At 50.2% G+C, this 16,455-nt stretch overlaps 3 protein-coding genes across 3 annotated transcripts; 2 read left to right on the forward strand and 1 right to left on the reverse strand.

Moving 5' to 3' along the window:
• The first annotated feature begins 1,017 nt into the window (after window positions 1-1,017).
• LOC125544341 (ARF guanine-nucleotide exchange factor GNL2) lies at window positions 1,018-5,842 on the forward strand. The gene is made up of 2 exons (XM_048707990.1): window positions 1,018-2,382; window positions 2,450-5,842. Exons 1-2 carry the CDS (start codon window positions 1,307-1,309, stop codon window positions 5,532-5,534), a joined length of 4,161 nt encoding a protein of 1,386 aa, XP_048563947.1. The 5' UTR covers window positions 1,018-1,306; the 3' UTR covers window positions 5,535-5,842.
• A 129-nt stretch (window positions 5,843-5,971) lies between these two features.
• Window positions 5,972-11,108, reverse strand: LOC125544342. Its single transcript, XM_048707991.1, has 2 exons — window positions 10,004-11,108; window positions 5,972-6,228 (listed from the first exon to the last, which is right to left on the reverse strand). The coding sequence occupies exon 1, from the start codon at window positions 11,073-11,075 to the stop codon at window positions 10,032-10,034; it is 1,044 nt and encodes a 347-aa protein (XP_048563948.1). The 5' UTR covers window positions 11,076-11,108; the 3' UTR covers window positions 5,972-6,228; window positions 10,004-10,031.
• Window positions 11,109-14,525: 3,417 nt separating this feature from the next.
• Window positions 14,526-15,875, forward strand: LOC125548483 (serine/arginine repetitive matrix protein 1-like). The gene is made up of 2 exons (XM_048712067.1): window positions 14,526-14,860; window positions 14,993-15,875. Exons 1-2 carry the CDS (start codon window positions 14,596-14,598, stop codon window positions 15,526-15,528), a joined length of 801 nt encoding a protein of 266 aa, XP_048568024.1. The 5' UTR covers window positions 14,526-14,595; the 3' UTR covers window positions 15,529-15,875.
• Window positions 15,876-16,455: the final 580 nt, after the last annotated feature.

Below are 16,455 nucleotides of genomic sequence, written 5' to 3' on the forward strand. Positions count from 1 at the left end.
CTAGATAGATCTTGCGTGATCGTAGGAAATTTTTTTGAAAAACTGTGTTCCCTAACATCGACCTCCTCGTGGTGGCACGACGCTCCGCCTACTCGCGCAAGCTCCATTCGGCAATGGCGGCCACGACCGCGTCGACATCGGTGACGAAGTCCTCCGGCCCGACGACTCCGCGGCGGCCGAGCTCCTCGGGCTCCTCCTTGACGGGGACGAACTCGATCTCCTCCGGCTCCTCCGACCACTCCCTCTTCACGGGGAGAAGGCCCGTGCCGAAAGAGGAGGAGCTCCCGGCGTAGGAAGATCTTGCCGCGGAGGATGAGCATGCGGCAAAGAACGGGGTACGGTCGTGCCAACAGTCGTATTCGTTCGTCTCGCGGACGCGGAAGCTCGGCGGCGGCGAGAGGCCGCGGTTGGTCCACTTCCTCGCCCCGCGCTTCCTCGCGCTGTCCGACCGGACGCGTCACTCGCGCTCGGGGTCGCTGCCGCCGCCGGATCTGCTCCCGGAACAGCGTTCGGAGCTCCACATGGCGGCTGGAGGCGAAAGGGGCTCGCCGACGATGAGAAATGTGGGGAGGAAAGTGGGGAATTGTGTAGCTCGGCGGCGGCGGGGGATAGGATTTCGCCCCGCAAACGTGTCGCGAACCCGTAGATATACTGGTCGGGACGTGCGGTTTGCGGGCCGCGGCAAATATTTTTACGGCCCCGACGAGTATGCGGGCTCTGTTCTGGCCGAAAAATTGGGCCGAGCCCGTATACTCGCCGGAATTTTATGGGTTTGCGGCTTTTGCGAGGTCTGCTAGAGTTGCTCTAACTAGAACCTCTTTACCTGCAGTTGATAGAGTATTTTCTATCCATCCCTGTACTTTACTCCATAGACAGTCTTTCAAATATTTAGCAGGCTAAACTGTACGTGTTTGGTTGGAAAAGATGATCCAATGTCGAGGACTCGGTACTCATTGCACGAACCAAATGCTATTTTAATTGCAAAAGGAAAAAAGAACCATTGCTATTTTTAGAAAATCGCACTTCTACATGCAACCGTGAAGAGTCTGCGGTCTGCGACAGTAGCATCGTTTGCTGAAGAACAGAAGAAAGAAAATTAAGGGCAGCAGTCCAAGATTAGGAGGAAATCACTCACCACTTGGCAAAAATGGACATGAGCGATGGGGCAACTCCCTTTCGCTCCTCACGTTCATCCACCATATTCGCGTACGTCCTCCAATATTCAAAGTAGACAGAGCCTTCCCCTGAACAAGTTAATCCTCCCCTTGACCTCGGGGAACCCAATAATCCTTGACGCCGGCACGCGATGGCAAGGACGCCGGCCTCGGACGACGACGACGATGGCCCGCCCACCTACACCGTGGCACGCGGGACTCGCCGTGACCCCCGGCTCAAGGACCTCGGCATCTCCTGCATGCTCAACACGGAGGTGGCCGCGCTCCTCGCCGTCATCCGCCGTCGTCCGGACCCCTACGCTTACCTCCCTCCGGCGGTCGCCGCTGCCGAAGAGGCCGTGTTCGCAGGCCTCATCCAGTCCCTCAAGAGCCTCCGTGCCCTCCTCTTCCAGCCCCGCCACGGCGCGTGGCGCTGCTCCGACCCGTCCATGTACCTGTCGCCGTTCCTCGACGTCGTGCAGAGCGAGGAGGTCCCGCCGGCGGCCACCGGCGTCGCCCTGTCGTCCGTGCTGAAGATCCTGCGGATCGACGTGTTCGACGAGTGCTCGCCGGGCGCCCGGGACGCGATACAGGCCATCCTGACCGCGGTCACCAACTGCCGCATAGAGCGCATCGCGGACGCCGGCGCCGAGGAGGCCGTGCTCCTCCGCGTGCTGCAGGTGCTCGCCGCGCTCCTCCGCGCCCGCGCCGCGCCCCTCCTGTCGGACAGCGCCGTGTGCACCGCGGTCAACACGTGCTTCCAAGTGGTGCAGCACGCGGCCAGCAGCCGCGGCAGCGAGCTCCTGCAGCGCACGGCTCGGCACTGCATGCACGAGATCCTGCAGGCCGTCTTCGCCCGCCTGCCGGACATCCGCGACGACGCTGAGGACGACATGTCCGTCACCTCCGCGGCAGGCTTCGGCGCGCGGTGCATGGTTGATGTCTTCAACTTCCTCTGCTCGCTGCTCCTCAATGCCCCCGACATGGTGATGACGCCCGAGGGGCACGGCGCGTTCACCTCCGAGGAGGACGTGCAGCTCTTTGCCCTGGTGCTGCTCAACTCGGCCGTGGAGCTCGGCGGCGAGGCCATTGGCAAGCATCCCAAGCTCTTGCGCCTCATCCAGGATGATCTTTTCTACCACTTGATCTACTACGCCACGGAGTGCAGCCCTCTGGTCCTCTCCATGATCTGCAGCACGGTTCTCAACCTGTACAACTTCTTGCGCAGGTATGCACCCTTAACTATGTCATCCGAGTCTGTGGTTGCTCCCGTTTTGAATGGCATCTTGTTCCAGGTTCCTCAAGCTCCAGCTGGAAGCATTCTTCATGTACGTGATACTCCGAGTTGGCAGCGGTGCGAGCGGGATGCAGCTGCAGGAGGTAGCGATCGAGGGGCTCATCAGCTTTTGCCGGCAGCCAACGTTCGTGATCGAGATGTACGTCAACTACGACTGCGACCCGCTGATGCGCAATGTCTTCGAAGAGGTCGGCAAGCTGCTCTGCAAGGCGGCGTACCCGCTGTCGAACCCGATGACGACCGTTCAGCTCCAGGCGTTCGAGGGCCTCGTCAACATGATCACCACCATCGCCGACAACGTGGAGGTGGAGAAGGCCCCGGACCAGGAGGCGTACAACGTGGAGATCTCCGAGTACCGGCTCTTCTGGCTGGAGCGGTGGGACTCGAGCGACGACCATGGCCACGAGACCTGGGTGGACTTCGTCCGCAAGCGCAAGCTCAAGAAGAAGAAGGTGGCCATCGCCGCCAACCACTACAACCGCGACGAGAAGAAGGGCGTCGAGTTCCTCAAGCTGTGCCACCTGGTGCCCACCCCGCCGGACCCCAAGAGCATGGCCTACTTCCTGCGCTACTCGCCGGGCCTCGACAAGGTCAAGATCGGGGAGTTCCTCGGCGACCCGGACGAGTTCAACCTCAAAGTGCTCAAGGAGTTCACCGACACCTTTGACTTCAACGGCTCCATCCTCGACACCGCGCTCCGCACCTACCTCGAGTCGTTCCGGTTGCCCGGAGAGTCGCAGAAGATACAGCGCGTTCTTGAGCACTTCTCGGAGCGCTTCTACGAGCAGCAAACGCAGGAGGTGTTCGCGACAAAGGACGCCGCCTTCATCCTCTGCTACTCCGTCATCATGCTCAACACCGATCTGCACAACCCCCAGGTGAAGAAGAAAATGTCAGAGGATGACTTCATCAGGAACAACCGCGCCATCAACTCCGGCAAGGACCTTCCCAGGGAGTACCTGTCCGAGCTCTTCCACTCCATTGCGGTGAACGCCATCACCATGTTCAGCCAGGGCGCCACCAACGTCGAGATGACCACCAGCCGGTGGGCAGACATCGTCAAGCGGTCGCGCTCCATCGAGCCCTTCACCCCTTGCGACTTCAAGCACAAGCTCAGCCGTGAGGTGTTCATTGCCGTCTCCGGTCCGGCCGTCGCGACGTTGGCCGCCATATTCGACTACACGGACGACGAGGAGATCCTGAACCAGTGCGTGGAGGGCTTGATCTCCGTGGCGCGCATTGCACGCTACGGGCTGGAGGACGTGCTTGACGAGCTCCTCTGCTGCCTCTGCAAGTTCACGACGCTGCTGAACCCCTACGCCACCACGGAGGAGACCATCTTCACTTTCAGCAATGAGCTCAAGCCGAGGATGTCAACACTGGCTCTCTTCACCATCGCCAACAGGTTCGGCGAGTCGGTGCGAGGCGCTTGGAAGAACATCGTCGACTGCCTGCTCAAGCTCAAGCGGCTCAGGCTGCTACCCCAGTCGGTGGTCGAACAGGACGGCAGCGTGTCCAGCCGTTTAGGCCCTCGCCCCAAGTCAGATTCAGCCGCCATTTTCCCCTCGTCGCACCGTGGCGCCGGGACAAGCCGACATGTGTCCGGCATGATCGGCCGGTTCTCGCAGTTCCTGTCTCTCGACGGCTGTGGCGAGTCGCTGCTCTGCGTCGGCAACGAGTTCGAGAACAACCTCAAGATCATCCAGCAATGCCAGATCGGCAGCATGTTCACGGAGAGCGGGAAGCTGCCTGACGAGTCGCTGCAGAACCTTGGGCGGGCGCTTATCTTTGCGGCCGGTGGCAAGGGCCAGAAATTCAGCACCCCGATCGAGGAAGAGGAGACCGTGGGCTTCTGCTGGGATCTCATCTTGCTCGTCTCCCTGGCCAACCTTCATCGCTTCGCGTCCTTCTGGCAGCACATGCACGACTGCTTCACGGCCGTGTCCATGCTGCCGCTCTTCTCGCCGTGCCCTTTCGCGGAGAAGGCCATCGTAGTGCTCTTCAAGGTCGCCGTGAAGCTGCTCCCGGGACAGGCCACCCCCGACCGCCTCGCCGAGGAGCTCATCTGCAAGTCGATCAACCTGATGTGGAAGCTTGACAAGGAGATCCTCGACACGTGCTGCGAGGGCATCTCGGAGTGCATCGTGAAGCTGATCATGGAGCACGCCGGGAGCGTGCAGACGCCGCTCGGGTGGAAGACGCTGCTGCACCTGCTGTCGGTCACCGGCCGCCACCCGGAGACCTTCGACCAGTCCGTGGCCGCGATGATCAAGCTGATGAGCGACGGGGCGCACATCTCGCGGTTCAACTACGCGGCCTGCATCGAGGCGGCCTTCGGTTTCGCCGCGCTCAAGATCAGCCCCCTCGAGATTAGCACCAAGATCCTGGAGCTGATGGCCGAGTCCGTGAACTGGCTCGTGCAGTGGCACAAGTCCGGCTACTCTGACCCGGGGAGCAGCAACAGCTTGTCGTCGGTGGAGGACGCGTCGCGCATGGGCAACCTGGCGACCAACATGTTCATCAAGCTGGCGGAGACGCTGCGCAAGACGAGCCTGGTGCGGCGGGAGGAGATCCGCAACCAGGCCGTGACGGACCTCGGCCGGAGCTTCGCGCTGGCCGCGGCGGGGGACCTGGACTTCGGCCCTGCGGGCTGCCTGGCCTGCTTCAACCTCGTCATCTTCGCCATGGTGGACGACCTGCACGAGAAGACGCTCGAGTACTCCCGGCGGGAGGGCGCGGAGCGCGAGACGCGGAGCATGGAGGGCACGCTCGCCGCGGCGACAGAGCTGCTGGCCGACGTCTTCGTGCTCTTCCTGGGGACGCTGGCGCAGGGGCCGGGCTTCCGGACCTTCTGGCTCGGCGTGCTGCGTCGGCTGGACACGTGCATCAAGTCCGACCTGGCGGCCGGCGGCGGCGCCGGCGTGATGCAGGAGCTGGTGCCTCGGATGCTCAAGAGGATGATCGTCGAGATGAAGAACAAGGAGGTGCTGGTGCAGAGAGACGGAGACGAGCTCTGGGAGATCACCCACATCCAGATCCAGTGGATTGCACCTGCCGTCAAGGAAGAGCTGTTCCCCGAGTAGTTAACCTCACAGAATAATGTTTGGAGAACAGGAAAAATTAGATTCATATACTTTGTAGGTCTGAATTACCTGTTTAGCTTGTCGTGTATAGTTTCCAGTTTGACGGCTGGCTTATCTGCATCTGCCCATTTTTTTGGTGCCAACTTACCATGCCACAAGCTTGAACAATGATCGTTCAGGGATAATTACTTGGTAACTGGTAAGGCGGTTAATTACTCAACTCCACAAGCTTTACAAAGAATATGTGCAATTTGCACCAACTTTAAACCAGAGAAAATAATAAGCGAGACAACAAGGAATCAAAGACTTGAAAAAACAACGAATGACTCAAATCTGGGCAAGTACAGCTGCAAACTAGCACTACAAATTAGCCAAGCTTATATTGGTCAAATCACATGTTATTGATCCATATTAATTTTCATCCACGTGGTCATCCCTAACTGGGGAAAATACAACAATTAAGTAATCACTGATATTTTGTTCAGCTTCACACGAGTGATACAAAAGATAATTATACAACAAACTGCACGGGGCGTCGACAGATTGAGTTAAACTCGGATATCTGACAGTCCTAATATCTAACAATACCAATCGTAATTAAGGCTACCGGATCCAACTATTGACATGATATCCCCATTTTGTGTCTGAAACACCTTGTGGATCCAACTATTGACATGATATCCCAGCTTTGTTCCTGCATCACGGAGATTAAACAAGTCATCTTCCATGTTCAAGTTCTGGACTGTTTAAATTCTAGTACAGGACAGAAACCAACATTCTATCTGGATAAAACAATGTGATTAAACCACGTGTGCAAAAAGATAAGGACCTTTCACCTTGTTAAAAACAAAAATGTGGACATGACATATTATTGAAAATATTATGAACAATGATGTGGGATTTTCACTGCAACAGGAACTTCCATGAACTATTTGGTCAACATCCAACATCCTGGAGTTATGTAATGGTACTCCAAGTGGTTGTATTAGTGGTACTCGCCAATATTTAGGAATTATAATCGACTACTTGTACATATATTACAAAAGGGTGTGGTAACAATAGGTAGTTGTAGTTCATGACACCAACTAAAAGGTACTCACAGGGATGCATTCAAACATGTCAATCATAACCACACCAAGCAACAAGCTCCAAGGCTCCATGCAAAGTTGGAACTTCTATTCTACGCCCTCCGTTCCTAAATACGTATAAGTCTTTTTAGAGATTGCAATACGGACTACATACGGATGTATATAGACATAATTTAGAGTATAGATTCACTCATTTTGGTCCGTATGTAGTCTATATTGGAATCTCTAAAAAGACATATATTTAGGAACGGAGGGAGTAGTTTCCAAGTGACTCCCACATCACCAAGGATTTATTAGCACCAACCAAAGATAGAGGTAAACCAAGTATCAAACATAAAGGAACAGGAGGCACAGTATTTCAACTAGTGCATACTGAGGTAGCACTCCAACAAAAAAAAAACTGTATTGAAGAGTGAAACTAAATAAATATCCATGTGTTTGCTGTGAAATCACTAGATAACACAGTATAGCTCAAATTTCAGATACGCATAGTACTGCTTCGAAAATTTCTAATTTTGTGGTAACTTGTAAACAAACACACTCAGTCTTTTCATTTAAAGCATGGAAACAAATAACCAGCTTGCAAAGAGGACTTATCCGTCTTTCCGTCATTAATTTTCTGAAGCATCATTTGACAAAAACTGAGGTGACACACTTCCCAAGAAGATACTATCTTGAGCATGTATCGTAATGAAGTATAAACAAATGACAGCCTCCATGCTGCTGCTTGAAGATACAATAACATATATTGTGATCTTTTTTCGAACTTCATTTTTTTCACAAATACGGTTCTTAATAATTTGTAAAGGGGAAGTGCATATTTGGCTAACATTAGAGCCGTAAATCAAGCTCAACGAGTTCCATCTAAGCATAGATAGAGGTCATAAGATATGATTCAGAGTGTGCAAAAGAACACCGACAACATATGCATATCAAATCTTTCATAGTCGAAAGCCGCAAACACAAGTCAACATATGACCTAGAAATTCCAATAGTAGGATATCTTTCCCTATATCTCAAATAAAGTCCTGGTGGTGGTGCATGGTAGTCGGTGCGCTCTGGCTTGTTGGGGTCACCTTGCGGTTGGGCAGCGGCGTGTGGGCCATGGCATTGTTGGCATGGTTGGCGGCAGCAGCGGCAGCGGCGTGCGTCATTGATGGTGGTGGTGTGGGGGTGCCGGAGCCTTGGGTCAAAACATAACTCCACCTTGCTTGCCATCGACGATGACGGCGCCCATGGGCGTTGTTCCCCTCCTTGGAGGTCCATTGTGGGTGCTCTGGCTCATCTCCCGCCATCAAGGGTTTAGTTTCTCCGAGCGAAAGCTCGAGTTCCAGGTTTTTGCTGGAGCGGGCGACCGTCGCGTCCTCATCGCTTCCTCCTTGGAGGCACCGTCTCGGGACGCCATGACCTAGCCAGATGAGCTTTTGCCGCGCTGAGTTGTGCTGACAGCGTTCAGTCGCATGGGTAACTAAGCCATCGGCTCGGTTGTTGTGCGGCCTTGGAGCCGGTGTGGAAGTTGGAGCGATGGCTCCGGATTTTGTCATCTAGTGAAGGATGCCGACGCTGGTCCCTTAGGTGGCAGAGCTGTCTGCTGGCTTGGTGCGCGGCCTCATGGCCGATGTGGAAGTCAGAGTGGTGGCTCCAGATTTTCATCTTCATGGGAAGCCGGCTTTGGTCGCTTGTGTGGCAGTGTCGTGGGCCGGCCAGGTGCCCGGCCTCAGGACCGACGTGTGTGTGTTGCTTAGGGTCGTAAGTTGGAGCGGCGGCTCCAGATATGGTTACGGTGGTGTTTTAGGGTGTCTTCTCTGGTTACTAGTGTGTGGCCTTGAGGCTGATGTGGATGCCAGAGCGGTGGCTCCGGAATCTGCCGTTGCGTTGTAGGGTGTCGTCTCTGATCACTTGGGTGGCAGAGGCGCTGGCTCGTCTGGCGCGGAGCCTCGGAGCTGGTGTGTGCGCGTGTCGCAAATGTATCGATTTTCAGCCAGATTTCCTTATTAACTGCTCAATTCTCTTCTTCTTAATGAAAAGGCAGAGCTCTTGCCGGTTGCTTGAAAAATATCTCAAATAAAATTTTGAATTATTCTATGGTACCAACACAGATCTAACCTAGCATATGTCTCCAACAACTCATAGCTAGTCTCATTCTCCTATAGAAATGTAGGCAGAGCTCTTGCCGGTCGCTTGAAAAAAATCTCAAATAAATTTTTGAATAACCCGATGGTAGCAACCAAGATCTAACCTATAGCATATCCTATATACCTAAGAGATTCATCACCACTAACTCAATTATCTTAACATGCAACTATGCCAACTCACCATGCCACCATGCATGCCCCACTAGATTTAATTCTCTCAACATGCAACTATGCCAACTCACCATGTCATTATGCATGAAAGAACTCACATTAACATGCACCATGCATGCTACTCATATTCAATAAATATTCTACAAATTTATAATAATAAAGTGTGTGTACTTTAGTTTCTATTCTCATATTGCTAACACAAATACTAAAGTTTCACACTGCCAAATCTTATAGAAATAACTGCATCCAGTTCCCGCAGCAACGTGCGGGGTATCATCGCTGATCTCATTCTCCTATAACAATGTAGGCAATTTTAAGGCAAGGCTTGGTACTCATTTTGTTTCTTTTTAGTCTGCATATAACTTTTGCCTGAAGTCAAAGTATTTCTTGTTTGACCAAACTTATAGAAAAAAGTATCAACATTTACAACGCCAAAGGAATATCTTTAGATTCATTATGGAATGTAGTTTCATATTATGTATATTTGATATTGTAGATGTTGATATTTTTTATACAAATTTGGTCATAGTTTGTAAAGTTTGACTCGACACAAATCTTATATGCGAAGTAAAAAGGAACGGAGGGAGTACTTCGACATATTTCCCTATAATTACCACAGTCATTTGTTGCTATTGGTGTCATCTAAATCATCAATACACTAAGGCAATTAGCTGTGCCTTCTCATAGGATTTCATTTTCCTTGCACGGACCTAACATCAACCACATTATAATTCTCCTAGCATGCTCCTTCTAATATATGTGGATACAGATTATACCTCAAGCAAAATTTTGAACAAATCATAAACGCAAGACCCTACAAAATAATCAAAGGTGTCATATCAAGGCTCAACCGCTCAGAATGCTGGCATGGGTGTATAACTAATAGACCTACCACGTACAGCTGGTCACATCTATTTTACTTTCTTGAATGATGTGTTGAGTTCTCTATATGAAATTAAAGATAGGCGCCCACCATGATAAGCCATAAAGCATGAGGAATGCAACGTAATCTAAATACAATGCTATGGAACATGATTTGGCCCACAATTTGTCATCTTGGATGAAATGAACCAACCTCATTTGCTGAACTTGTACGTGCTGGGCTAAGGAGAAGCATCCAAAGCGCCATTGTTCTGCTCCTCAACACCATTGTAATCCTCTAATCTATTGTTAACAGCACCATCCTTTGCATCCTCCTCCTCAAGACTCGCTATCTCCATTTGTGCCTTCTCCAAAATCTCTCTCCGCCTCACCTCAAGATCCCTTTGCATATCCTTCCGCATACGTTTCAACTCCGCCATGTGCTGCCTCCTGCTACTCTCCACCCTCTCATAAACCTCCCTAAGCCTATGAATTGCCTCTGTGAGAATCGCATATTCCTCCCCCTGTACTGCGACAGGCTCGTATGTCTGTTTTTCCCTCAATTGCACATCTGGCACTGAATTCCCTGGTACCACTTTGCTACATCCAGCGAGCACAAGCTCCCCAACGTCCACCCCCCATGAACGGCGTGGCACTGGATGCGTGTCACGGCGCCGCGTCACGAGAGGAGTTAGTGGCGGCAGTAGTGGCGGCGGGGTCGGCGTCGGTGGGCACATGAGGGACAGCATCTTGTCGAAGTATACCCATTTGGAGGGCGCGGGGTTGCTGGAGCGGTGGGCAGCCAGGCGGGACCTCTCCTTCTCCTTCCGAAACATCTTCCTGAGGGTGTCGATGCGGTTGCGGCACTGCGACTCGGAGAAGTATCCCGCGGGGCGGGAGGCGGCGGCGGCTACGATGCGGGAAACCTCGAGCCACTCGTCGGCGCTGAGGCTGCGGCGGCCGTCGCAGGCGAAGCGTTCGCCCCAGGCGTCGAGGAGCGCGAAGGTGGACTCCTCCGTCCACTCAGGCGTCGTGCGCGGGGCCGGAGCTGAGGGCGCAGAGCGTGGAGCGAACTCGAAGCCGAGCGCATAGCGGTCGGTGCGGCGACGCTTGGAGCGCGGCGAGGGGGAGGCACCGGAGGAGGAGGGCGATGCAGACGGGGAAGCAGCGGCGGCGTCGTGGTCCATGTGCTGGGCTAGGGTTTGGGCTGGAGCTGTTCGGCGATGTGGATTAGCCGGAACGATTGCGAGTCCGGCGAGGTTGGGAGTAGTACGATTTTTACGCATGTATCGCCCACTAGTACTTCGACGGAAAATCTTGTGCCCGTCAGATTGGAGATTGTGCGGGCAAGATCGCGAGGAAAGAAATCTTTTTGGAAAGGGCGCTGCTATCTTTCGGTCGACCGATCCAAATTTCGGCCTCTGACTATAGAATCTCTTTCATCCTAGTCGTTTAATTCTCGTCCCGTCAATCTTTCATCTCTCACATATGTGCATTTTGGGTCAATGAAGTCACGGGCAGCCCCATCGGCCACCGCCACCGCTGCAGCTCGTAGTTCGCCCCCATCGCCCACCGCCACCGCTGCAGATCTTAGTATGCCCCCATCGGCCACCGCTCTCACTCATTGCAGTAGGAGTTGTCCGCTCGTAGCAATTGGTCGCCATCGTCGTCAGTTGTGGCTCGCCGTCAACTCAATGCACTCGATTGTGACTCTTGCAGGACAAATCTCGAGCAGCATGCCTGACTCCTCTCGTCGCCGCTGCAGCCTCCTATATGTTGTTCGGAGTCCCGGATTAGATCATGGACATGACGAGGAGTCTTGAAATGATCGAGAGATAAAAATTGATACATAGGACGATGGTATTCGGATACTGAAAGTGTTCCGGAGGGTACCGAGTACATATAGGGTCACCGGAAGGAGTTCCGGACACCCCCGACAAAGATATGGGCTTAATGGGCCAAGGGAGGGACAGATCAACCCAAAAGGGGCGGGTGCGCCCCTCCACCAGGACGGCCAGCCCTAGGGAAAGGAAAGGGGAAAGGGCAAGTCCCTCCTTCCTCCCCCTCCTCAAGGGAGAAAGGAAAGGGGGGCGCCACCTCCCCCTTCCTTCCCCTAGCGCCTATACAAGGAAGGGGCGCGAACCAGGGCAGGAGCCCAAGTAGGATATGGCCCCACTTGGGGCGCCCCTTGGCCTCTCCCCTCTCCCTCCCACCAATATATATATATATACTAAGAAAAATGCCCGTGCATTGCAACGGGAGAAATCATCCATGCACCCCACTTGTGAAAGAAAACAATGTAAATAAAATTTGAGATCTTTCCAATTGCCTAACATGAGAAATTAAAATTCTTTTAGTGCACATATTCCGCAAAGTAATTAAAGCGAAGCTTAACATTCCAACTCTATAAGATCTTTATACGTGCAGAACGAAACACTTACTTTGGCGTTGTGGCTAGCTCATTCTACAAACAATCTATTGATCCCTGGTTCAATCGCGGCTTAGACATTACTGTTCGAATGCTAGAGGAAGGGGCGCGAACCAGGGCAGGAGCCCAAGTAGGATACGGCCCCACTTGGGGCGCCCCTTGGCCTCTCCCCTCTCCCTCCCACCAATATATATATATATATATATATATATATATATATATATATATATATATATATATACTAGGAAAAATGTCCGTGCGTTGCAACGGGAGAAATCATCCATGCACTCACTTGTGAAAGAAAACAATGTAAATAAAATTTGAGATCTTTCCAATTGCCTGACATGAGAAATTAAAATTCTTTTAGTGCACATATTCCGCAAAGTAATTAAAGTGAAGCTTAACATTCCAACTCTATAAGATCCCTATACGTGCAGAACGAAACACTTACTTTGGCGTTGTGGCTAGCTCATTCTACAAACAATCTATTGATCCCTGGTTCAATCGTGGCTTAGACATTACTGTTCGAATGCTAGCGGAAGAGAATGTTCATGGTAGAACAATTAACATCAAAACCATGAATCTAAATGGCCAATAATTTAGTGCACCCTCTTATTTTGGTTAATAGTGTTCATATATTTATAGTGCATCAAAAGAACTTACATCAATTTCTAGTTTTTACCATAAATACATATGGCGTGTCCTAGTGCTAACTGTATGTACAAAAATGATTTCAACACACTATTTGCTACATACATCCTCATATAGAAATGATATAATTGATGCAAGTATGTCTTTGTGTCGGCACGAACAAACATAAACTTCCACTAACAAATATGTAGGTTTGGAGTGAACAGTGGACCTTATTTTGTTCCAAGTTAAATATAACTATAAGACGACCCTATATATTTCACACAAAGAAATTCAAAGATAAAAGCAATCACTTCAATTATTTTATAAGAAAATGATTACTACCCTTTGATTGGGCTAACGGTGTTCATTTATTTACAGTGCATCAAAAGAAGTTACATGCATTTCTAGTTTTACCACAAATACATATGATGTGCCTTAGTGCTAATTAACTATACGTACAAAAATAATTACAACACACTATTTGCTACATATACCCTCATATAAAAAATGATATAATTGACGCAAGTAAGTCTTTGTGTCAATTGGGACAAACATAAAATTCCATTAACAAATATGCATGTTTGGACTGAATAATGGACCTTAATTTGTTTCAGGTCAAATATAACTATAAGACGGCCCTATATATTTCACACAAAGAAAATCAAAGAGAAAAGCAATCACTTCAATTATTTAATAAGAAAATGATTAAAAACTCACTTATGGGTTCATAGTTACAATTGTAGGAAAACATCATATGAATCTTCTCTTATATATCTAAACATCGTTAGTTAATCGAAGGCCTTTTGCCATACATCATGGGAATTTGGCGTGTAGCTAAGTAATATACTCCAAGCATCTAACAGGATGGCCATGGTCAAACAGTTTTCAAAACTGACTGTCTGGTCTACCTACATAACATGATACACAATACAGGGTTACATGTCAAATGTATGGAAGAATATTTAACATTTATACATCTTATCTCCTCTAAATAATAAAGAAAAGGCAGAATGATTATGCAGATAATCAAAGGTGTACCATATGTTCAAAAGGACACATTCAAATATTTAAACATGAGTTTAACCAACAAAGCAAACTGTATAGCAAGACATCCATATTATTAAAAACTGCATTTTTCATTTTGAAAGATCAATTTATAAACATGCAAATCGTTTTTTGTTGTTGCATTTTTTCTCTGTTTTGAACAAACACAGGAGGGAAGAGTTTTTCTTCACATGCATAACGCTAACTTATTTGTTACTGAAACTGATGAATGTACAGGATGAATACAAACTTAGAAGTATTTATTTTTCAAAATACTACTCAACAAAACATTAAGACATACTATCAGATACTATGTTTAGTGTCAGATAATTTATGTACCAAATTTTACATAACAGAGGAAATATCTGATTAGAGTCAGATAATTTATGATCAAATGTACAAAACAGACAAGGAGTTCTCTTCTGCCAAGAGCCAACGTGTGTGTGTTTCTGGTGTTTTTCATTGGATTTGCATGTGACGTGCACAACTGATGACCAGACACGTAAATAGTACTTTGTATAAAAAAATCTTATCATTGGCAGCATATAGTCACATGTGCCCACTACGACAGGCGACAACCGCACCTAGTTTAGGGAGAGATTCCTTGGCAGATGCTGCCGCCGCTCTGACTTCGCTTCTGGTCTTATCCTTCCTCCTTGCTGCTCCTCCCCCTCCAAGCCCATCATTTCATCTCCATCGCGATGCTGTCTATCACCGCCATAGCCGTGCCGCGGCTCGATCTGCTGCTCCTGAGCGCAGCCACCTCGTCCCCGACGCCGAGCTCCTTCTCCCCTGCCTTCTTTTCCCCGTCATCTCCGTGTTCTCTTCTTCTCTTTTTCTCCTGTTTACTCACATCTCCCTCTATCTCTCTTGCTCTCTGTTACAGAGGCCGCCATGGACGCCCGAGGTCCTCCGCTCCGAGTCTCCGACCCACACCCCGGCGTCCCTGCCGACGTCGTCGCCTAGGTGAGCAGCTGCTGCACCGTGATGTTGCCCCGCCTCCTCTCTCCCTCTCTATCTCTCCCCTGTCTCTCTCCCTCTCTATCTCTCCCATGTCTCTCTCTTCTCTTTCTCAACCCTCTCTGTTTTCTTCAACAGGAAGACCACCATGCCCGCTGCAGGAGCTTCGAGCCGACCCCGCAGCATGTAGACCGCCGCCACCCGTCCGCCGTCGGGAATCACCAGATCCCCCCGTATCCGACCTGCCTCGCCATCCTTCTCCCGTTCCCGACGTCTCCTCAGCGCCAGAATCTCAGGCGAGCGACACCACAAGACCCTGCCTCCTCTGCCCCGGAGGCCGCCATGGAGGTCATCGCCTCTCCGTCTCGATCCGTCCACCGTCGGATCCATGCTGGTGTTCTCCAGGGACCCGCCATGGAGGTTGCCGCCCCTCCCGTCTCGATCCTTCCGCACCCGGATCCATGGCAGAGCAGCCGAGATCCGCCGCCCGTTCTGCGACGCCTTGGCCCGCCAAGGCAAGCGCAGAGGCTGACAAGGCGCACAGGAAGGCCAATGGCCTCGCCAAGCAGCGGGAGGACTTGCGGGCTAGGGTCGCCAGCCGCAAGCGCGCGCGCGAGCTCGCCCCCATGCTGGCCAAGGCCACCTTCGGCGACCTCCTGTCCGCTGTGCACTAACGCCCGCCACGACGCCAGGGTCTTTTTTGCAAAAATGAAACGTTATCTCGTGAACAGACTTAAAATAGGATTGTGGGTTGAATTCTTAGGAAATAGAGGGGCTTTTCTGCAAAAATGCAGACGACGTACGACCAGAAACCATCGCTGCTTTATTATTATATATACAGGGATATATATATAGGACGGCAGTTTGGGACACCTAGGTGCCCAGGCACCTTGCCTAGATGCCATTAGATCTGATATTGGGTATGACCCGTTAAGAAATAGGTGTATATTTTATGCATTTTATATCCATCAGTAAGAAAATTAGTTTCCATATGTCTGTTTGTAATTCATACTCCATACGAACTTTCCAAAAATAATTGATGCATGCGAATTGAATACCTTGCTATGAAAGTTGAATGGCGTGGAATGTGCATTAATTCCAAGTGCATTAATGGTCCATCTTTTTTGAAAAAACATACCGAAATGATACATGGTTTTGGAAAGGGTATAACATGGAAAGGGTATTGCCTTCCAAAAAATAGGGCTGTCATCAATGGTCAATCGTTTTTGGCGAAATTAAACCGAACTAATTTCCCGTCGGATACCTTCCAAATTTTTTGCAGGGCGTGTGTATTATGGAAATGGTATAACTAGGCAATGAAATACCTTCCAAAGATGGGCCTCTAATTAATGTAATTTTTTTGAAATAATGAAACCGAAATAATTCCCGCACGCAATGGCATGTATGGTAGCTAATAGGTAAAATATAAAGGATCACTACTAATATTTGCAAAAATCATTAATTGTTGAATGTTAGCCATTTTTCTAGTCTGGGTCATGTAGGTATATGTACATATAATTAGAAATAATTCAGAAGTAATACTATCAAAAATAGTTGGGTATGACGTAATACTTTGTAAGCAGATTTTGCTTTGTTTATCA

This window comes from Triticum urartu, chromosome 3 (genome assembly GCF_003073215.2).
Source record: "Triticum urartu cultivar G1812 chromosome 3, Tu2.1, whole genome shotgun sequence".
NCBI lineage: Eukaryota > Viridiplantae > Streptophyta > Magnoliopsida > Poales > Poaceae > Triticum > Triticum urartu.